We start from the raw sequence: 23,700 nt of genomic DNA, 5'->3' as shown, positions 1-23,700 counted from the left end.
TAGAGAAAAAAGAGTGAAAAGAAATGAACAAAGCCTCCAAGAAATATGGGATTATGTGAAAAGACCTAATCTACATTTGATAGGTGTTCCTGAATGTGACAGAGAGAATGAATCCAAGCTGGACAACACTCTTCAGGATATTATCCAGGAGAACTTCCCCAACCTAGCAAGCCAGGCCAACATTCAAGTCCAGGAAATACAGAGAACACCACAAAGATATTCCTCAAGAAGAGCAACTCCAAGGCACATAATCATCAGATTCACCAAGGTTGAAATGAAGGAAAAAAATGCTAAGGGCAGCCAGAAAGAAAGGTCAGGTTACCCACAAAGGGAAGCCCATCAGACTCACAGCAGATCTCTCTGCAGAAACCCTACAAGCCAGAAGAGAGTGGGGGCCAATATTCAACATCCTTAAAGAAAAGAACTTTCAACACAGAATTTCATATCCAGCCAAACTAAGCTTCATAAGTGAAGGAAAAAGAAAATCCTTTAGGGACAAGCAATTGCTGAGAGATTTCATCACCACCAGGCCTGCCTTACAAGAGCTGCTGAAAGACGCACTAAACAAGGAAAGGAACAACCAGTACCAGCCACTCCAAAAACATACGAAATGGTAAAGACCATCAACATAGTGAAAAAAATGTGTCAACTAACAGGCAAAATGTCCAGCTAACATCAAAACAGCAGGATCAAATTCACGCATAACAATATCAACTTTAAATCTAAATGGACTAAATGCCCCAATCAAAAGACACAAACTGACAAATTGGATAAAAAGTCAAAACCCATCAGTGTGCTGCATTCAGGAAACCAATCTCACATGCAAAGACACACACAGGCTAAAAATAAAGGGATGGAGGAAGACTTATCAAGCAAATGGAGAGCAAAAAAAGCAGGAGTTGCAATCCTAGTCTCTGATAAAATGGACTTTATATCAATGAAGATCCAAAGAGACAGAGCATTACATAATGGTAAAAGGATCCAGGCATCAAGAACTAATGATCCTAAATATATACACACCCAATACAGGAGCACCCAGGTACATAAAGCAAGTTCTTAATGACCTACAAAGAAACTTAGACTCCCACACAATAATAGTGGGAGACTTTAACACTCCACTGTCAATATTAGATCAACGAGACAAAAAATTAACAAGGATATCCAGGACGTGAACTCAGATCTGGACCAACTGGACCTGATAGACAACTACAGAAATCTCCACCCCAAATCCACAGAATATACATTCTTCTCAGCACTGCATGGCACCTACTCTAAAACTGACCACATAATTGGAAGTAAATCACTCCTCAGCAAATGCAAAAGAACGGAAATCATAAGTCACTCAGACCACAGTGCAATCAAATTAGAACTCAGAATTAAGAAACTAACTCAGTACCACACAGCTTCATGGAAACTGAACAACTGGCTCCTCAATGTTGACTGGATAAACAATGAAATGAAGGCAGAAATAAAGATGTTCTTTGAAACCAACAAGAATGAAGATACAATGTACCAGAATCTCTGGGACACATTTAAAGCAGTGCCTAGAGGGAAATTTATAGCAATAAATGCCCACATGAGAGGCGATCAAAGATCTAAAATCGACAATTATCAAAATTGAAAAAGCGAGAGGAGCAAGATAAAAAAAAAACCTCAAAAGCTAGCAGAAAACAAGAAATAACAAAGATCAGAACAGAAATGAAGCAGACAGAGACACAAAAAACCCTTCAAAAAATCAAAAATCCAGGAGCTGGTTTTTTGAAAAGATCAACAAAATAGACCGCTAGCAAGATTAATAAAAAAGAAAAGAGGGAAGAATCAAATAGATGCAATAAAAAATGATAAAGGGGATATCACCACTGATTCCACAGAAATACGCACTACAGTCGGAGATTACTACAAACAACTCTATGCAAATAAACCAGTAAACCTGAAAGAAATGGATAAATTCCTGGACACTTGCACCCTCCCAAGCCTAAACCAGGAAAAAGCTGAAACCTTGAATAGACCAATAAAAAGGTCTGAAGTTGAGGCAGCAATTAAGAGCTTACCACCCAAAAAAAGCCCAGGTCCAGACGGGTTCACAGCCGAATTCTACCAGACATACAAAGAGGAGCTGGTACCATTCCTTCTGAAACTATTCCAAACAATACAAAAAGAGGGAATCCTTCCTAAATCACTTTATGAGACCAACATCATCCTGATACCAAAATTTGGCAGAGACTCAACAAAAAAAGAAAACTTCAGGCCAACATCCATGATGAACACAGATGCAAAAATCTTCAATAAAATACTGGCAAACCAACTGCAACAGCACATCAAAAAGCTTATCCATCACGATCAAGTAGGCTTCATTCCAGGATGCAAGGCTGGTTCAACATACGCAAGTCTATAAAGGTAATCCACCACATAAACACACATGACAAAAACCACATGATTATCTTAATAGATGCAGAGAAGACCTTCAACAAAATTCAACAGCCCTTTATGCTAAAAACTCTCAATAAACTAGGTATCAAAGGAACATATCTCAAAACAATAAAAGCTATTTACGACAAACCTACAGCCAATATCATACTGAATGAGCAAAAATCGGAAGCATTCCCTTTGAAATCTGGCACTAGACAAGGATGTCCTCTCTCACTACTCCTATTCAATATAGTATTGGAAGTTCCAGCCAGAGCAATTGGGCAAGAAAAAAAAAAAAATAAAGGGAATTCAATTTGGAAGAGGAAGACAAATTGTCTCTATTTGCAGATGTCATGACTGTATATTTAGAAGACCCTATCATCTCAGCCCAAAATCTCCTTAAACTGATAAGCAACTTCAGCAAAGTCTCAGGACACAAAATCACTGCAGAAATCACAAGCATTTCTATACACCAATAACAGACTAACAGCCAAATCATGAGCAACCTCCCATTCACAATTGCTACAAAGAGAATAAAATACCTAGGAATACAACTAACAAAGGATGTAAAGGACCTCTTCAAGGAGAACTACAAACCACTGCTCAAGGAAATAGAGGACACAAACAGATGGAGAAACATTCCATGCTCATAGTTAGGAAGAATCAATATCGTGAAAATGGCTATGCTGCTCAAAGTAATTTATAAATTCAACACTATCCCCATCAAGCTGCCCATGACCTTCTTCACAGAGCTGGAAAAAAAACACCTTAAACTTCATATGGAACCAAATAGAGCCTGCATAACCAAAACAATCCTAAGCAAAAAGAACAAAGCTGGAGGCATCATGCTACCTGACTTCAAACTATACTACAAGGCTACAGTAATCAAAACAGCATTGTACTGGTTACCAAAATAGAGCTATAGACCAATGGAACAGAACAGAGGCCTCAGAGGCAACACTACACATCTATAATCATCTGATCTTTGACAAACTGGACAAAAACAAGCAATGGGGAAAGGATTCCCTGTTCAATTAATGGTGTTGGGAAAACTGGCTAGCAGTGTGCAGAAAGCAGAAATTGGACCCCTTCCTGACACTTTAACACTAAAATTAACTCCAGATGGATTAAAGACTTAAACATAAGACCTAACACTTACATAAAAACCTTAGAAGAAAACCTAGGCAAAACCATTCAGGGCATAGGCATAGGCAAGGACTTCATGACTAAAACACCAAAATCACTGGCAACAAAAGCCAAAATAGACAAATGGGACCTAATTAAACTCCAGAGCTTCTGTACAGCAAAAGAAAGAATTGTCAGACTGAACTGGCAACTAACAGAATGGGAAAAAATTTTTGCAATCTACCCATCTGGCAAAGGGCTAATATCCAGAATCTATGAAGAGCTAAAACAGATTTACAAGAAAAAAACAAACCCATCCAAAAGTGGGAAAAGGATATGAACACACACTTTTCAAAATAAGACATATATGAGGCCACCAAGCATATGAAAAAATGCTCATCATCACTGATTATTAGAGAAGTGCAAATCAAAACCACACTGAGATACCACCTCACACCAGTTAGAATGGCGAGCATTAAAAAATCTGGAGACAACAGATGCTGAAGTGGATGTGGAGAAATAGGAACACTTTTACACTATTGGTGGGAGTGTAAACTAGTTCAACCATTGTGGAAGACAGTGTGACGCTCCCTCAAGGACCTAGAAATAGAAACTCCATTTGACTCAGCGATCCCATTACTGGGTATATACCCAAAGGATTATAAATCATTCTGTTAAAAAGACACAAGCATACGTATGTTCACAGCAGCACTGTTTACAATAGCAAAGACCTGCAACCAACCCAAATGCTCATTGATGATAGACTGGACAAGGAAAATGTGGCACATATACACCCTGGAATAGTATGTGGCCATAAAAATGATAAGTTTGTGTCCTACAGATGAATCTGGAAACCATTATTCTCAGCAAACTGATAGGAGAACAGCAAATCAAACACCGCATGTTCTCACTCAAAGGTGGGTGTTGAACAATGAGAACACATAGACATAGGGAGGGGAGCATCACATACTGGGGTCTGTTGGGGGAGGGGCAAGCGAGGGACAGTGCAGGGGCCTGGGGAGGTCAGTGAGGGATAACATGGGGAGAAATGCCAGATGTAGGTGACGGGGGTATGGAGGCAGCAAACCACACTGCCATGTGTGTACCTATGCAACAATCCTTCATGATCTGCACATGTACCCCAGAACCTAAAGTACAATAAAAAATAAAAATAAAAAAAGAATACTACTTCTATAAACTTCTATTGCATCAGAAAAGATCAGGAACTCAGGTAAAATGAGATCTGAGGAAGCTACATAATGCAATACATAAAATATTTCAGAGCTGTGCCCACATGATTTTTAAGATATCCCTTTTCTATGAATATCATACAACAGAACTGCAATAGAACACTTAACTGGAGAATATGGCATTCTAATGTCTATTTATGCAAACAGTACTCTAATATTTATGTGAAGTATATACTTCAGGATTCCTGATAAAGGTATTTCCAACCATAAAAACTATTTAGTGGAGACACACATTCTGAAGTTCTCCCGCAGCTACTTACAAAACCCAGAATAAGTAAAGATTCTGAGTAGAGATATTCCCAACTTTAAAAAACAAAACAAACAAAAAAAAAAACAACCATTTCGTGGAGGCAAACCTTCTGAAGTTGATTGCTTGTAAAGACTTTAAAAAATTCAGAATAATTGAAAAGGACTTTCTTCTTTTTTGAGAGAGGTGGCCACTCACCATGATTATGTCCTCAGTTACTAGAAGTGTGGTGCAGGCAGAGATCAGAGCAAACAGAGTTCAGAGCAATCAATAAAGGGATGTGTGTAAGAGAATGGATACAGTGAACAGCTCTGCAAAAACAGGTAGGAAGGATATGCATTTAGAGTGGAGGTGAAGAGAAACCAGAGGGAGCTAAAATGCTACTTACAGTGTCATCATTTTTGTAAGGATTCAGTCTATTGTAAACGGCTTCAATAACATTCCTCCTAAGTTTTAAAAAAATGCAGAAAATTAATTCTTCAAAAAGCAAAACATTAATAACTCATAGCCAGGTGTTCATTAAAATTTCAAAAATAATCTTAGAAAGTATTTTAGTTCTATTTCTTGCTGTCAATAGTGAGCCTCACTTTAAGATATTTGGGCCCCTATGTTAAAGGTGAATTTAATCTAAAATGTATTATAACACTCTACCAACAGGCTAAAAATTACATATTAAAAAAAAAAGTCTATATAGTCTACTTCTGTTTGAACTGGTTAAATGGTTACGGGTCTGCAACGGCGATGCCATTCTTAAGATACACTAACAAACTAGTTAAGAGCTGCATCGTAGTTTTGAAGTAGAAGTAACTTCAACATGTTAGTAAAATAATTCAGATTATACTTAAAGCTTCCACTTTTCTTAATGCCCTTTTTAAAAGTTCTATTAAAACTGAAATGTCAAATAAGACATTTCCAGGACACGTCTAGGAATTAGTTTTTGAGTAACCTTTTATTAAACATCTGTAGTGTATTTATAAGTGATAGTCTCCCTACTTCCAAAATTGTTTTGAAGCAATTTTATAGATCATTATTTCATAGAAAGTCATTTGGAAAAAACATTTCCAAAAAATAAAAGCTTCAAACAGGAACTTTTACAATCACTATTTAATGACTACAAAGAACATGGTCACACTTGCAAAACAGTAGGGAATCAAAAAATCAGTCAATAATATATCTTCACTCTTATTACAAGAAGTCTTCACTCGTAGTTTTAGCACACTTACTCTATATCCAAATTCAAGCCAAAGGTGTTTGTAAGTTTTATGTTTGTAGGTCAATTATATGATGTTTGAGGTAAAAATATTTTAAGCCTTTGAACTGCTTGAATTTTCCACTTTATCATTGTAAAGATGTAAGCTTACTATTTAACACCAAGTAGTCCAATTCTATGAACTTAAGTGGAAAGGGAAAAGATAAGAAATGTATTCTACCTTCTTCCCTGACACCTAGAACCAACTAACCAGCAATCAACAACCAAAAACACTGGGAAAATCAGATATAGAAATTGGCCCATATGAAGGAAGAGAATTTTCAGGATGTTAAGTTACTCAGGGATTGACAAAATCAAATTATACTACTATTAATAACAATGACACTTAGAATTTTGTAAACTTTTATGTAGTCCTATATAATTTAGTTTAAAAAGTTATTTCAGTATATTATCTCATTTATGCTCTATAAGGAAATCAATGTCAACCAAGCTTCCACTAAAGACAATCCTCATTGCAATCAGTTATAAACAATGATACTCTAAGTCTAAACAAGCTCTAGATATTCTAGATCTAGATATTCTAATACTAAAAAAAAACAAAAAAAAAAAAAAAAAAAAAAAAAAAAAAATAAAAAACTAAAAAAAAAAAAAAAAAAAAAAAACCATTGAAATCACAGGTTAAAACACAGACAACTACATCAGTTTAGAAAATTAGTTAAACACATTTGATTGATGAACACCTAACATTTTCATACACTGACATAAAGCTAAGAGTATACAGAATGTAACTTACTTGCTTGCCAATTCACCCCCTGGTGGGAGGCTGGGGATGTTCTCACTTGCTAATGTGCGCATCACATGGACTAAGTCCGGGACGCCTTCCCCCTGCTTCTTTATGATTTCTGGGAATCAGAAGTACTTTTTTTGTAAGTGTTATCCAAATTTAATTAAAAAGAAAACCGAAACAAAGATAACCTAGCTTTTTAAAGATGGCATTTACCACATCTGAGATTTTTTCTAATCTGGTATCATAAAAAAAAAAAAAACAGGTTGATCTTTGAAGATTTAGAACACAAAATGACACATAAGATTAACTTCAAAATTAAAATGTGAAAAGAAAAAAGATTTCATGTTAAATCAGCATATTATATAATCAAGGATATGTGTGCACAAATGAGAATATCTGTTAAGATGTCAACTAGCTACTTCTTATATCACTCCTCTTTTTAGACTGAAAACATGTTTCCTGACCTTTTCCCTATATAATACACTGCATAGATTTTTAAAAAATAAGCAATTTCAAGATTTGAAAAGAATAACCCTTAAGTATAGGGGAATTTATAGATTATATACTAACCCAATTATTTTTATGTATATATATTTGCAAAATGATACTTAAATAGCATACAGAGATTAGGTTATGTACTTGAACATCACTGTCTCAGCTTAATTCTTCTCTAAAGTATCTTTAACAATATACTGTATAGATATGTAATATCATTCCTTCATTACTTGAACAAAGCCTTGAATAGAAAAGGTCTAAATTTCCTCACGTTTAAAAAAAGATCTGATAAACCATACAACTGCATTTAAAAGAATTTAAAAACATCCAGTTATTAAAAGGGCACAGCAATATGATCTGCAGTGTTGTCATGCAGATGCATATTGTTATTCACATCACAGAATAGAAAAAATTATGAAGAACCTTACAAAGAACTCTAAAACTACTCACTCTACTCAAGTGAAGTATAAAAAGTCTTCACTTGCAGTTTTAGCACACATACTCTGAGACATGCAAATTCAAGCCAAAAGTATTTGTAAGTTATATGTTCAAGTTTTGTTCAGTTTTTGTTTTTCAATGTTTCTAGTAAGAAATGGTATTGTGTTTGTCATTACTGGGGCAAGAAATCATTATTCTCTTCTCAATTTGTAAATACCTTAGAAAATAACAATGCACATAAAGATTCAGATCAAGCCTCAACATTTTTAAAGACAGGCATGGCTACCCATAATATTTCCTTTAAATGGTTCAAACTGTCCTTTCAGAATAAAGGCCAAATTTTTACCATCTATTATTTTTTGCCTTTAAAAAAAACAAGTCTTAAATCTGAACAAAAAGCAAGGATCTCAGATTTGGTTTGCCAAGTTCCTTTATTGTATAATCTTTAACATCTAGTATATATTTGTTCTACATGGTTCTAATGCTGGAAATCTGCTGTACAAAAATAAAGGGATTTGATGTTTACCTGAACTGCACAATTTTACAATCTAAAACTAATACACTTAACATACAGTCTCCGCTAAGCCAATACAATTATTTGGATAGATAACTAAATACAATAGAAATAAACACTGATGATAAATTGAATCAATGATGGTTTCAGGTCTAAAAAAACATTACTTTGAATCATCTATATTTGATGTATCTTACATCTCTTTTGTTAAAATATAAATTAGGGTATTTTAACTGTGAAGAAAATTACAGGAAAACAAATTTTTAAAAAAATTATGTAAAGCTTTAAAAACAGTTAATATCTCCTATTTCATGTGGGACAACGCGTTTAAACTACCTGACCATTTATACTATACTGGCCTTGCTTCTGTCTGCTTTCAAAAAAGAAAATTAATTTTAAGAAATTTTCCTTTAATTTCTGTTGGTCTATACGTTTTACTTTGAATTGTAAAAAGACTGAATGCTTTTTCTAAAGAATATTTATGTACAGAAGATCCATGTTTCATATACATATACACAAACACATTCTGCTCCTGCTCCTTTCCACTCCCCTCCGCCAAGTTTCAGGGATTCTATCAGTCATCTCCAAATCAGCAACTTTAAAGCTAAGGTAGTTGGTAGCAAAGATTTTGAAAATATATACACAAAAGTATAATTTTAAATTGGCTTAGAAGGACCACAAAATTAATAGTACTATAAATTATGAGCTGAATCTTTTCACGCCCCCAGAGAGTCAAGTATTTAGAAAGGAACAAATAAGAGAAAAAGGAGAGCTAGAAGCCCTTTGTCCTTTTCTACGGTGTGGACAGAGAAGCCAAAAATGTTCCAAGCAAATAAAATGAGGTTTAGTAGGTCACAGCAATCTAGTGAAGGCATGTATTTAAAGAAAGAGAGAGAAAAGAAAAAGGCATTCGGGTGCCTGCTTTGGAAGCTGAAGGCAGTATTTTTCACTGAGGACATACAACAACTTTTACAATACAGTTACATTCTATGTTTTAAAATAGCATTTTTTATGTAGTATTTATTCTCTATTTGCAGTCTCATCAAATCTGAGTAAAAAATAGCATATTTAATTTATGACAATCTCCAACTGAATGGTACAAGTATAATAACACTTTAACATATCAAAAGTATTGAGTATCAATGTAAACTCTGTCCAGGTGGCAACTCTTGCTTGATAGTAAGAAATATAAAACTTAGTATTGTAACAAAATTATGTAAAGTATTTCATAATTCCATCTAAAACTCAGAGTATACACTAAAGAGAAAAGCAGCAATTTCTAAAACTGAATCCCATTTCATAGTAAAAATATTAAAATACTTATTTCTTTAGACCAAGAAGAAAACATGTCTGCCCAAGTTAAAGTGCCAACACATTAAATATCAACTTATCCCTACACATATTATTCTTACGAATCTGTATTTTTCCACTAATCAACAGTTTGAACCAATGACTGCAGCATTCTAAATACTTTAAAATTTTACCTAAAAATATCTTATATTGAATGATTAATTTAAAATATAAAAATTCCAAGACCCTTGGTAACAGTAAGGAGAGAAACTCATTGAATAGCACGTCCAATGAATGCAATACTAAATAGTATAAACAAATAGTAGATGTATCACTATCAAGTGGGAGATGGCAATAAAAACAAAATAGTAGCTCTAGACAGCACTAAAGAACAAAACCAATCATGATTCTAGTATCAGACTGATTATGATTGGTATCAAACAGTAAAAAGGGAAAAAACAAAAAGTAAACAGTAATTTTAATAATGCAGGCACAGTGGGATATAGGTGTGATAGGTCAATACTTGCATGCAATTAGAGGTCTTTAACGTGCAAATTAACATTAGGAACCTAAAATGCATTTTAATACTATTTTTTAAATTTAATTTTGTTCTTATATTTTTTCTACCTCAGTTCACCAGCATTTTCACATTTTAACACTAATAAAGTCATGCCAAGTTTTCTGCTTACAGAAACTGCAGACACTTACTGAATATATGCAATAAATTGAAGTGTCTGCAGAATTATGAGAAATATACTGCAGAAATCCTCAACTTATTTCTTAATCTTACTCAGCAGTTACATTTCTACCAGGTAGAGAAATATTATGTCTTCTATTGAGGTCTATCTTGTTTGGGTAAGACAGTTCATGGCTTAGGTAAGAAGCTCTGAAACAGTTTAGAGCAAATTTTTTTAAAGCTGTGTATATAACGTTGCTAATGATGAGGCTGTGATTTTCAAGTTATTGAAAAAAGGCCCTAGAGATTAAAAATATACACAGCTTTTCATAGAAAGACGGTATTCAAATTGTCACCATCACAATTTCTTTGTAATTAAATAAACCACAAATCAGATTTTCCCGGCATAAAAGTTACTCATGCCAGTGAATTCATCAAGAATTTTAGAGCACACAAACATTTTAGCTTTTTAAAACAGAAGTATCCTGAACACAAATATTTTAGCTTTTTAAAACAGAAGTATCCTGAACAGAACGTAGGTTCTTTCCACGCTAGTTGTTACTTCTAATATAACTGTGATAGGACAACTGCATATATCTTAACAGCTACTACAGAAATGTCCTTTTCCACGTTTGTACACTAAACACTAGATGTCAAAGACACATAAAAATCTAAAAGCTAAAATGTTAAAGTTTGATTGTGTTGAAGATTTTTCTTTAATAAAGCTACTTATTTTTTGTTAAATGATCCACCTTCTACTCTGCATTCCAGGTACTTGTCCAACTCTGCCTCCTTCTTCACTGCTTCTGGCGATACTTTGGGTGCATTTGGAAAACAGATCAAAATCACACTCATGTTGTCTCGACTTCCCTGAGAAGAAAAAAATTTGAGAATATTTTAGTTTTCTTTTTGCCCTTCAAATCCTTAAGAACCTTTACAGCTGTGCCAATTACATTTATACTTGTTCTAGTGAAAATGTTACTTTTAGGGAGAAAAAAAATATATGCACGTGCGCGTGTGCGTGCGATGACCCAACAGTAGAGAGAATACAGTATAACCAATACTCCAAAAGATAGGAGAGAAACATTACAGATTAAATCTCACTGTAATGACAATTTTGTATAATTCTATAAAACAATACTATTTCTAAACATTTACTGATGACTTAATTTGAAGTGATACCTAACACAAATACACATGTACACACACATTCATTCCATACAACACGATGGAAAATTTTAGTGGCTGTTTACAATAGGATTTGACCTGTAGTTACACATACCTGATAAAATTATATTTAAAATAAATTATATATTGTGGGGCTAATGCATTTGCTTTATAAGTAGAAATATGAAATAAGGGGTAAAACTACATGTAAGGTTTATAAGCCAGCTTTTAACTTGCATAATTCAAAAAACTGACAACTTTTAGAAACTATATTTATTTTTAAAGAATCTATTCAAAATGCTGTAATTTAAATACTTGAATTCAAATATATACCCTCAGAAGAATTTTATAAAGTCGACATTTGTTTAAAAAAAAAATCAAAGAATAAGTTAATAAGCATTACTGACAAAACAGAACAAAGTGTGGCAGAAATAACACTGAACCCAAGTCAAGGGCCTTGATTTTCTAGTCTTAATGCTGCTCAATGTTATAAAACCCTGTAAAAGTCATTCATAATATCTCTAGAAAAGGGTACAGCATGTATTATATGCTAAACTAGGCATTATATATATATGCTAATTAATTCCTCAACAGTCCTATGAGATAGTATTACCTCCATTTTAAAGCTGAGAGGTGTTGAACAATTTGTTAAGGCATGTAGAGTACAAAAGTAATGGAGGTAAGCCTTCATCTCAAGTCTGTCTGACTTTTAAGTCTGTGGAACATTCTCTGGCTTCAGCTTCCTCATCTGTATAATAAAGGGGCTGAGCTAGCTCACCTATGTATACTACCCCATTTGATCCTCCTGACAACCCCATGAGACAAGATAATGTCTTACCCTTTTTATAATGAAAGAAACTGATTATCCAGAATTTAAATAGCTTACCTAAAACCATACACAGTCTCACATCAAGTTCTTCTGACTCCACGTACAAGGCTATTTCTATTACATCAGGTCTAATGGTCACTATAGTCTTCTTAGTGCTACAGACCCATTAAACCTTAGTTTCAAAGTACTAGGATATCATAAATGTAGTGAGATATCACATGGTAGAAACATTAAAACTCTAAAATGTTTTTCATTTATAGGCACTAAGGCCTAACCCTCCCCACCCTCTTTCTTTCAAAACATGCACTCTGACAAAAATCTTTTTACCTCTGATAATCTTCCACATTATTACAAAGCTCAAGTAGTAAGACTAAGCATTCAGCTTGTAACTTGCAGAGATGGTAACTGGGTAATTTACTTTTACACAGTGTTCCTATGATATAGTCATAACTGCTGAACAGTATCCTACAACTGTGCCAAAAACTTGGTTTTCAGAATTACAGATTCTAAGATGATTAAATATTAGAGTAGTGACTAATATGACATAAAATCATTTTGTTTTTTAAAAAAAGTCTAGCTACCTTATACAAACAGGTGTCGACTACTTCATTGCAAACTTTCTCAAGGTCATCAGTGACTTCAAGTCTGGATCTTACAAAATCACAGAGCTCTTCATTTCCCATAACATCCCAGATACCATCACATGCAAGGATAATGAACTGATCATCTTCTTCAGATCTTTCAATGTCATGGACTTCAGGCTCTGGTGAGACAAGCTGCTCAGTAGGACCTTTTCCATGGACACATTTGTAATCAAAATCCCCAAGGGCCCTCGATACAGCCAGAGAGCCATTCACACGCTGAATCATTACAGAGCCACCTGCATTCTGAATTCGTTCTTTTTCCAGCGGATTACTTGGTTTGTGATCTTGTGTGAAGAAATGAACTTTCCTGTTCCTACAAAGTAAACCTCTTGAGTCTCCACAGTTAATGAAATAAGTATGTTGGGGAGAAATTAAGACACCTACAGCTGTTGACCCACTTCTATCTGCACCATGTTTCTTCTCTGACATAACTCTCATGTGTTCATCAATCTCCAGAAAACCTGTTCTGATTCCATTCTTTACATTTTCCACAGAAGGTGCTCCTGAAGACCCTTTAAAATCCTGGTTATTGGTGATGTGATCTAACAAATGCTCACAGCAGTATTTGGCAACCTGAGAACCAGCATGCCCATCATATACAGCAAAGAATGACCACGATTCAAGTCCACTTGGCAAACCGATCACAGCCGTATGTGCATCCTCCATTTCAACACGCCAACCTTGCATGCTGCTTAGCCCATATCGCAACCCATTACCCTGCCCCTGGGCATTATGCTTTTCCATCTTTGGCTTGTCTAAAAATGCTCCCATTATGTCTTGATCCTCTAGGTCTGCAAAGGAAGAGAAACAGGAAAGTCAATAACTGTCTTATAAACAAAACATGTACCAAACAATCTTTTTAATAAGTGAAAGAGATACACAGGAATTCTCAACTTTTGTGATAAGCAGACATTCATTGTGTTGCTAATTTGGAATCTGGAGATTAACAAGGAAGAACTGGGGAAGGCCTGATGAAGCACAGATCGTAATAGACAAAAAGGCAGAAAAACACTAAAGCACTGGGATAAAGGGGAGAAGGCAGAAAGGAGACCTGGCAGTGGCCATCAATGAACCAGGCTAAGTGTTTAATGACACAATGAACATTTGTAATCTCAGGACTAAGTTTTATGCATATCAATCAAGAAAAGCCAGACTAATTCATGACATACCAAAAAAACAAAATATACTAATTCAAATATCTTGAACACTTAGGAATTTCTAAAGCTTGATTCCAAACTCCCTAGTTTTATTCCACTGCATGAACGCTCTGAAAAAATAAAAAATAATCTACTCACAATGCTCCAAATTTGCATGTTGCTTCCTTTAAGCCTTTGCTCATGTCAGTTTCCTTAACTGGAATCCCCTGCCTCTCCTCTCTGCTTACAGAAAAAAGTATACCTATTCCTTTTAAGTCTGGCTTACATTCTACCTTTTCCATGAAGTTTTTCAGTCTTTGATAAAGCCAGTAAGTTCTTAAATTACTATAAATCCTCTAGCCTAAAATTTCAAGTTGCAAGCAATTATACATACACATAACAAAGTATACTATATATATACATATCAAAATTACTAATAGTAATCTATTAATCAAATAATACCATGTACCATTATTATTATATTCTATGACTATTAGGTATAAATAGCAAAGAAGATCAAAGGGGCTAGTGACAGCACTGCTGACAAGCCTGAAGGCTCAGCAAATCTAATGGGTTTCCCAATACTCAAAAGTTAACACCCTCTGGTCTAGAAATGGCCCATACAAGGCAGAAAGACAGCTGGTCAGAATTTACCATGGCCCTTAACAATAGCTTAGAAATGTCGAGACCTGGGTTCAAGTAATCAAATAAGTCACAATTGAACTAAAGGCAATCCAAAAGAAGGATAGCATAATGATCAGAGATTTAATGGAGGTGAAGATGAGTTAGGTAGCAGAGAATGGTGGAGAAAATTATCTAGATAAATCACTACGCAGCTTTAAGACTAGGGTACTAGTCTTAATGCTAATGATACGCAGCTCAGAGAGGAAACTGGGAGAAAAACGGCAAGAAGAAAATTCCCCTAGAAAGAAAAGAAAAAATTTGTTTTCCCCTTCATTTTCCTTGTAGGTCCAAATTGATACATAGGCAGAAAAGACGGGCTGATCTGGCATGATAAAACCATCTGCCTACTCCTCTGCCTCCTAGAACAGTTCAACTAACAGAAGGTTAAGTAATGAAAACTAGCTATCATCATCCCTTATGCTGATATTTATCAGATTATTTTTCTGACATCAAGTTGATATACACTACAAGGGTGAGTATTTTGATTGGATAAAGGATAACGTAATAATGACACCTTATTACCAGACAATGTTTAAGAAGCATTCTAAGTCCCTCTGGTAAGTGTTTTACAAGCATTACTTCATTTAATCTCCTCAACAACTCTCTAAGGTAGGTAATAATATTATCTCCAATTTATAGATGAAGAACCTTAGTCAAGATTAAACAACTTGGCCAAGATCACTCAACTAATAAGTTTAAAGGAATCAGGGCTCTGATTCAAGTCTCCCTGACTCTAAAGCATCATTAACCATTGAGAAAATGGGTCTCTGCCATGGCTGTGCAACACAATTATCTGTGGACTTTTTGAAAAATAAATATTTCCAAATCAGAATTTCCAGAGTAGGGATGGAACCTAGGTTATCTATGATTTTTAAATTTTCATATGTGATTCTGAGGCACAGTAAGGCTGTAAACTGGTGGAAAGATTAGATGGAATGCCTAAGGCAGAAGATGGGGGCACTTCTGTACTAAAAGTTTCTCAATGGCTTTCCACTGCAGACAGGGGGAGGTAGTGGATAAAGAACTGCTATTTAATATGACTCACAGGAAGGCCCTGGGTAGTCTATCCCCTACCTACCTTCTCCAGCCTCATCACACTTCATACTGTCCCTTCCCCTACATTTTCTACTCTAACCACAAGGGTTTTCTTACAGTACCTGGTACTCATCATACTTCCTTCCTCCAAATATATAAACAAATTCTACTTTCCCTACTTTAACAGCTATTCTCACGTCTTAGTTAATTCCTACTCATTCTTGAGATCTCAACTCAAGCATCAATTCTTCAAAGAACCCTCCTTTGAGTTCCCTAGGTCAACTCCCCTAGCAGAATATACAGTAGACCATTAATAAATATTTGCTGAAGGAATAAACTCAAAAAATCAGATGCAAATAAAAATTCAATAACAAAGATTGTACCCCAAAAATAAATATGCATATAAAAAACAAGACTTTCTAAAGGAGAAAATAGGGAAGCTATCATCAAAGAAAGTATTCCTCAGTGGAAGCCTTTTCAAAATTAAGCTCGCTGAATTAATTACTAAAAACCCACTCCTAGTTACTCACAACTATAGAAATGCAAGGAAAACAACATACTATAATGCAAGATTCTAGACAAAAAACATGGGCAATCATGAAAGAGTATCAAATTGGTATTAGCCATCTCAACTGTAAAACTGAATCCTAAAAGGTATTAGAGAATAAACCAAGTTCTAAGAGTAAAGGTTCATGAAACTAGAATAACATAATCACCCAAACTGATAAGGGGTATGGATATAAAGAGGGTATGAGTGTATACTTTGTGTCCTCTGTGTCCTTTTTGTTTTGAGACAGGGTCTCACTCTGTCGCCCAGGCTGGGATGCAGCAGCATGATCTCAGCTCCTGGATTCAAGTGATTCTGTGCCTCAGCCTCCTGAGTACCTGGGATTACAGGCATGTACCACCATGCCCAGCTAATTACTTTGTATTTTCAGTAGAGACAGGATTTCACCATGTTGGCCACGCTGGTCTCAAACTCCTGACCTCAAGTGATCCCCCTGCCTTGGCCTCCCAAAGTGCTCGGATTATAGGCATGAGCCACCACACTGGCCTCCTGTGTGTCTTAAAATGTCTTCTACCCTAGTTCCCCCAACACTCCCCCTAGTGAACACACATTCCTGGATACAACACTCCCCCTAGTGAACACACATTCCTGGATACACTCATACCCTTTTTATACAGTTTTTTGTGTCTCTGAGAAAAAATTCCAGCCAAGCAAGTATCTACTCGTTATATTTCAAAACCAAGTTCATCTCTATATGGCTTTTCATTAGTTTAACTCTAATAACATGATAAAAAAAAAAAAGTAACCTGAATTCTTAAAAATAACACATCTAGAAAAACAAAATCATGAACATAAAGTAAAAAGAACTTAGAATTGCCCAACTATCCAATTTAATAATAGGGAGACACTTCTTTCATGTCACAAGACATATCAACTTCAAAGTACATATGAAACACTGAAAAAATGGAAATACCTGTTACCACAAAATTAAAAGTTGTAGGTCTATTCAATATGTGATGCTGGGTAAGTCCTTTGGCTTAACGTCTAACTTTCCTCATAAATAAACAGGTAACCTGATTATCTGTCAATTGCCTTATTCTGAGAAATGTATAAAACATTAAGTGAGAAGACTAAAGTTCTAGAAATACCTAAGTAAACATCATTAGTAAAGTAATACTTTAAAATCACATGGATGGAATTCCCATTAAAAAAAAAAACTCTTATTCTCAGTATCAAGTTTATAAGAGACACACACAATTATTTTACTACAGCAAGACCAGCTTGTAAGAAATAAAAATTTAAAAAAGCAGCTACAAATTAGGACTACAAGCTAATAACCTGAATTTGACCTTCATATATTTCCTCTCCCCAGAACAACATGGGTTCTCCAGAGTCCCTAGCAATCCTTATTGACCACATCCAATTCAATTCATATACTTTTCCACCATGGCATCAGAGTTTGCATGAAATTCAGTAAAGAGGGCAATATATGTGTAATTCTAACGAACAGCAGAATCTATGAGGCTTTATGCTAATCCAATTTTTGACTAATATGCCTGCCTCACTCTACAGTAGCAAAACAGAATGATACCTAGTAGGCTGAATAATAACTCCCAAATATATCAGGTCCTAATCCCATAAATGTTACCTTATTTGGGGGAAAAAAAAAAAAAAAAAGATCTTTGTAGAAGGGATTAAGTTAAGAATCTTGAATCTTGAGATGGAGAGAGAATCCTGGATTATCCAGAGACCTCTAAATGAACCCACATGTCCTTCGAAGAGAAAGGCAGGGGAAGATCTGACACACAGAGAGAAGATGATGTGAAGACAGAGCATACAGGAATTTGAAGATGCTGGTCTTAAAGATTGGAGTAATGTGGCTACCAGGCAAGTAATAAGGCTGACAACCAGGTGAAAAAAAGCTAGAAACAGATTTCTCTTTAAAGCCTCTGGAGTGAGCACATTTTTGGTGACACCTTGATTTTGGCCCAGTGAAAATAATTTTGGACTTGTGGCCTCCTGTAAGAGATAAATCTGTATTGTTTTAAGCCACCAAGTTCATGGTAATTTGTTACAGCAGCCATGGAAACTAATACAATGCCAAATAGTAAAGTTCCTCTATTGGGAAAGAAAATCCACCAAACTGGTAAAGATGAAAATGTGCGGTAATTTCAGCAAGCATCAAGAGAAAAATCAAGAGACTAAGTTTCTTACCTGTAAAGGTTAACAGGGCCAAATCCCTATCATTTCTCTCAAAAATAATCAATTATGATAACTAAAATAATTTAGTATAATTCAGCCTGTTAAATCCAAGGGGAAAGAAGTAATGGTATCCTAGTATAGTGACAGGAGAGGCAAGGAGTATCTAGTTACACTATTTTTGGGCAAACAACAGAGAAAACTGCCATCCTTAAAAACAGAAACAAAATTTATGGAACCCATACAAAAATTCTGAAATAAAAAGTAGTAACTAAAAAAGTACTCAGAACATGATGTCACGGTCTAAAAGATTTACGCTAGAAAACTAGGTAACAACTTACACATAAGAAATTAAAGAAAACCTAATTTGTGAAATAAGGATGAAGGGAAACCAGAACATAAAAAAGTATTAACAGAGCTTTAAATAAAAGATATTTGAGAGAAAAAAATCACTGCAGTATTCTAAATGTCATGAAAAGCAATAATGAGGAACAAAGACTCTATAGCAAACAATCTGCAAGGGTCAAAAATGAACAGGACAAAAATCATCCAGTATGCAAGTAATAAGCATAAAGAAACAAAAGCTAGTAGACTGGAGAAAAGATACAAACAATGCAGATCCAACAGCTTAATTAGCACATTGTAAATAAGAAAACGAAATAATGGAGGAAAAAAATCATAAACTAAGGACTGAACTTGATGATTTAATGGGTTTATCAAGTACTAGATACATTTAGCAGAAACTGACCAATACCAAAGCATAATTTGAAGATTATAAATTTTAAGACTATAATACAATTCAGACAAAATAAACATGCCATCGGCCAGGTGCAATGGCTCACGCCTGTAATCTAGCACTTCGGGAGGCCGAGGCAGGAGGATTGCCTAAGGTCAGGAGTTTGAGATCTGGTGCAGGAGTTTGAGATCAGCCTAGCCAGCGTGATAAAACCCTGTCCCTATTGAAAACACAAAAATTAACCAGTGTGGTAACACAAGCCTGTAATCCCAGCTACTCAGGAGGCTGAAGCAGGAGAATTGCTTGAACCTGGAGGAGGAGGTTGCAGTGAGCCTCATCGAACCACTGCAATCCAGCCTGGGCAACAGAGTGAGACTCCATCTCCAATGAAACAAAATAAAGATGCAAGAAAAAAAAAAAAAATCTTAAAATCTTTGTAATATTTTGATAATCCTTTAAGCTTCCATCTGTTTGCTATTTTCCTGACCTGGGTTTTGTCTTTCCCAGAAAGAAATCAGGCTGGCCCCAGACTTCTTTGCAATATCGGATGATAGGCAATGAAGTAATAGCTATAAACGTTGAGGATAAAGAGGTATTATTCCAAGAATAATGATTATATTTCCTCTCCCTGGAACAACATGCATTCTCCAGAGTCCCTAGCAATCCTTATTGACCACATCCAATTCAATTCATATGTTTCCGCCATGGCATCAGTGTTTGCATGATTTGGTAAAGAGGACAATATGTGTGAATCTAACAAACAGCAGAATCTAGGAGGCTTTATGTTAATCCAATTTTTGACTACTATGTCTGCCTCACTCTAACTTAGCAAAACAGAATGATACCTAGTAGGTATCATTTGTGACCGGCAAAGTTGTCATTCACAAGTAAAGGCAATAGGAAGACATTATCAAATATGCCAGCACTAAAGTAGTGTTATCCATGTTTCATTTCTGAAAGAAAAAAAAAAAGAAAAAAAAAAAAACTAAAGATAGATTCATTCAATCAAGAGACTAATCAAAAACAAGAAACTCAAAGATGTCAGTATAAAAGTACTTTGGGGTGATCAAAATACACTAGGCAAAAAGATACCAAGTAACAAAAAAGATATCAAGAATTGCAATTTCAATTTCAGACAAAGGAAATCACAAGAATACAGCAATAAACAGAGTAAGAGTCATGTTTTAAACTGGTGAAAGTTGTGGTCCAAAATTTTAAGACTGTATATTCTGTTCAAACACACTTAAAACATTAATTGAAACATCAAACATTTATTGAATTACATTGAAAAAAAAGTTTATACATTTCTAACACACTCCCCCATCCTACCACACAGACAAAAAAAAAAAAAGAAAATGAAATGACACATCACATCTAACTTAATACATTAAGTAGATACCAATAATGTAGAAAGAAAGAAGAAAACCTCAAACATCTGGAAATTGCTTAAAAAGTAAGCTCCTATGCCAATTTGCACTGAGTTTATATATTTCTACAATTACAGAATATTTGGAAAAAATAATAAGAAAAATCTATCAAATTCTGAGATGTGACCAAACCTTAAGAAAACTCACCTTAAAAAAAAAGAAAACTCACCTTTAAGCTAGCAAGTGTGTTGAAAAACAGAAAAAAAAAATCCACTTAGTTAAAATCCGTATATTAAATATTCAACCTAAAAGAAAAATGAACAACCACATACATACACAAAATAAAAGGAAAGCCAAAGGAATATATTATGTAAAATTACAGCAAAACATGTTACATGAGAGAAAAACAAAATAGGCAAGCCGCTAACTAGTTTAACTGAAAAAATTATTTAAAATTAGAAGCCAAACAGGCTATACTCATCGCACAAATAGAATTTTATTGTTGTAAAATAAATCACTCTGTATAATTATCTGGTAATAAATTTGAAAATATGGAGGAAAGTAACAGTTCTTGGAAAACAAATTACTATTTTTTTTCAGTTAGTGCTACAGTGAAGATCAGAACCCTAGAATATGAGAAAGTTATCAAAAAGCTATCCCTCAAAAAACTCTGGAGCTCATGAAAAACAAAACACAAAAAGACTGAAGAACCACTACAGGTTAAAGGAGACCAAGGAGATTACAACAAAGTGTAATGTGTTATTATGGACTGGCTTGGACGAAAGCAAAGGGTAAAGGAGTGTGGTGGGATAATTGTTATAAAGGGTATTACTAGGACAACTGATAAAATCTAACTATGGGTTGTATATTAGATAACAGTATTGCATGAATGTTGAATTTCCTAAATTTGATAATAGAATTATGGTTATGTAAGAGAAAGTTATAGTTCTTGTTCATAAGGGACACACATTTAAATATTTAAGGGTATATAAGTCCATACTGAGTCTTAATTAGTTCAGCAAAAATAACAAAATGTGTGTGTGTGCGTCAAGAGAATACGAATAGACATATGTACATATACAGGGAAAAAAGTTTATAAAACAAATGTGAAAAAATGTTAATAATTGGCCATTTAAATAAATATGGAAGTTCACTGTATTATTTTTGCAAATTTTAAGTTTGGATGGTTTTCAAAATAAGCTATTAAAAATAAAAGTGCATCATGCAAGATTATTTCAAAACAAGATCTTTCAAGCCCTATGGAAACATGTAACTTTCAAATTACCTAAATTATCTAGAGATCAGAGGAAAAAAATTTCCACTACTTTTTACAAACTGATCATAATCCTATAAAATTTGACAAAGACAGCACTAAAAAAAATAAAACTACAGTCCAAACATATTCACTAATACAGATGCCAAAAAAAGTAAGTAAAAGATATATTACAAATCACCAAATAGAGTTCATTTTAGAAATATAACAATGATCCAACATTAGGCGGCTGACTAATATGTCATCTTTTTAAAAGTTAAAAAAAAAATCCATATGATCATCTCATCATATGTGAAAAGAGATTTGACAAAATTTATTCCTAAATATACTTATTTCAAGCCAAGGAGGAAACCTCAGTATTAGAACAATTCCCAGGAAAGAAAAAAGAACAAGGACACCAACTCTTATCCCTGTAACTTAGCAATGTCTAAAAATAATGGTTATTGAGGTAAGTGAAGACTAACAAAAAGAGGCATAAAATTATAAGGAGATCAAATTATTATTTGCAGTTAATGGCTACAAGATGGCAAGCTCAAAACCTAAAATGTTAGGGAAACAATACTCAGTAAGGTTATCTGACTAGAGAAAATCATATGAAAACAATTAACAGTAATCACTTAGAAAGTTAAGAGAAAACAGCAATAAAAGTATATCTAAATAAATAACAAGAAACAGAACCTTTAGGAAAAGGGCTATGAAATAAAACACACTTCTTTTTCTTGCATAGGAAGATTCAAAATTGTGAAGACAGTTATCCTTATTTTATTAATCTATAAATTCAATATAATCACAACTGGACCTTTTTGTTCCCGGACTTTGATTACATAATTTCAAAATACATATGAATGAATAAATGTGAATAGCCAAAACATTCTTAAAAACATGAGAATTTGCAATATGTGATATTTAAACCTGAGTTCAAATTATAGTATTTAAGAGGCAATACTAATGCAGGAATAAACCAATCAGTGGAATAGAACTGAGAATCCAGAGAGAGCTCTGGGAATAGAGATTCAGTAACGGGTGTCTGAAAGCTGATCTTTTCCACTCCTGCCCTCCAGTGGTGGGTAGCTAAATCCCTACAACATCACATCTTAAATACCAAAAGATTAAAGATTGAAGTCTGAGGTATTAATAATAAAACCATACCAGTAGATCTAGGCAAATATTTCTATAATCTTATGGTAGAAAAGGACTTTCTAAGAATGACAAGAAAGAAAAGACAAGACTGACACTCCAAAGGAATAAGAAAAAGTGACTCCAGAGAAAGAAAACTTCTACACTATAAAGCTCATTAACCTGAAAACAAACATCTTTTAATTATCTGCAATATATACATAAAAGTTAATATTCCTACAACAGACAAAGAGCTATTTTAAAAGACAATAAAAATAAACACTTTAAAGGAAAAGAAATGTGCAATGAATGTGAACAGGCAATTACATAATAAAAGAATATAAATAACTAATAAATATATGGAGCAATAACCAACCCTGCTAGCTATTAAACACAAATTTGTTTTTTATACATTACCTTCTCAAAGATTAAAAAATTATAACACGGCCAGGCACGGTGGCTCATGCCTGTAATCCCAGCACTTTGGGAGGCTAAGGCGGGTGGATCACAAGGTCAAGAGATTGAGACCATCCTGGTCAACATGGTGAAACCCCGTCTCTACTAA

The 23,700-nt window shown here is 34.4% G+C and overlaps 1 protein-coding gene across 3 annotated transcripts in view; it reads right to left on the bottom strand.

Annotated features, from left to right (window-relative positions):
- The window catches only part of PPM1A (protein phosphatase, Mg2+/Mn2+ dependent 1A), a 47,765-nt gene that overhangs the window by 8,337 nt on the left and 15,728 nt on the right, over positions 1–23,700 (bottom strand). For all 3 annotated transcript variants that reach the window (XM_017533928.1, XM_037740427.1, XM_017533929.1), the window contains exons 2-5: positions 13,019–13,872; positions 11,194–11,311; positions 7,035–7,143; positions 5,420–5,477 (exon numbers count right to left, since the gene is read on the bottom strand). In XM_017533928.1, coding sequence (XP_017389417.1) covers positions 5,420–5,477; positions 7,035–7,143; positions 11,194–11,311; positions 13,019–13,852 — 1,119 coding nt within the window. In that variant the 5' untranslated portion in view covers positions 13,853–13,872. The remainder of the gene's footprint in view (positions 1–5,419; positions 5,478–7,034; positions 7,144–11,193; positions 11,312–13,018; positions 13,873–23,700) is intronic.

The sequence above is a fragment of the Cebus imitator genome, unplaced genomic scaffold (genome assembly GCF_001604975.1).
Source record: "Cebus imitator isolate Cc_AM_T3 unplaced genomic scaffold, Cebus_imitator-1.0 Scaffold83, whole genome shotgun sequence".
NCBI classification, from domain to species: Eukaryota; Metazoa; Chordata; class Mammalia; order Primates; family Cebidae; genus Cebus; species Cebus imitator.
This window is presented reverse-complemented; position numbering and strand designations above follow the sequence as displayed.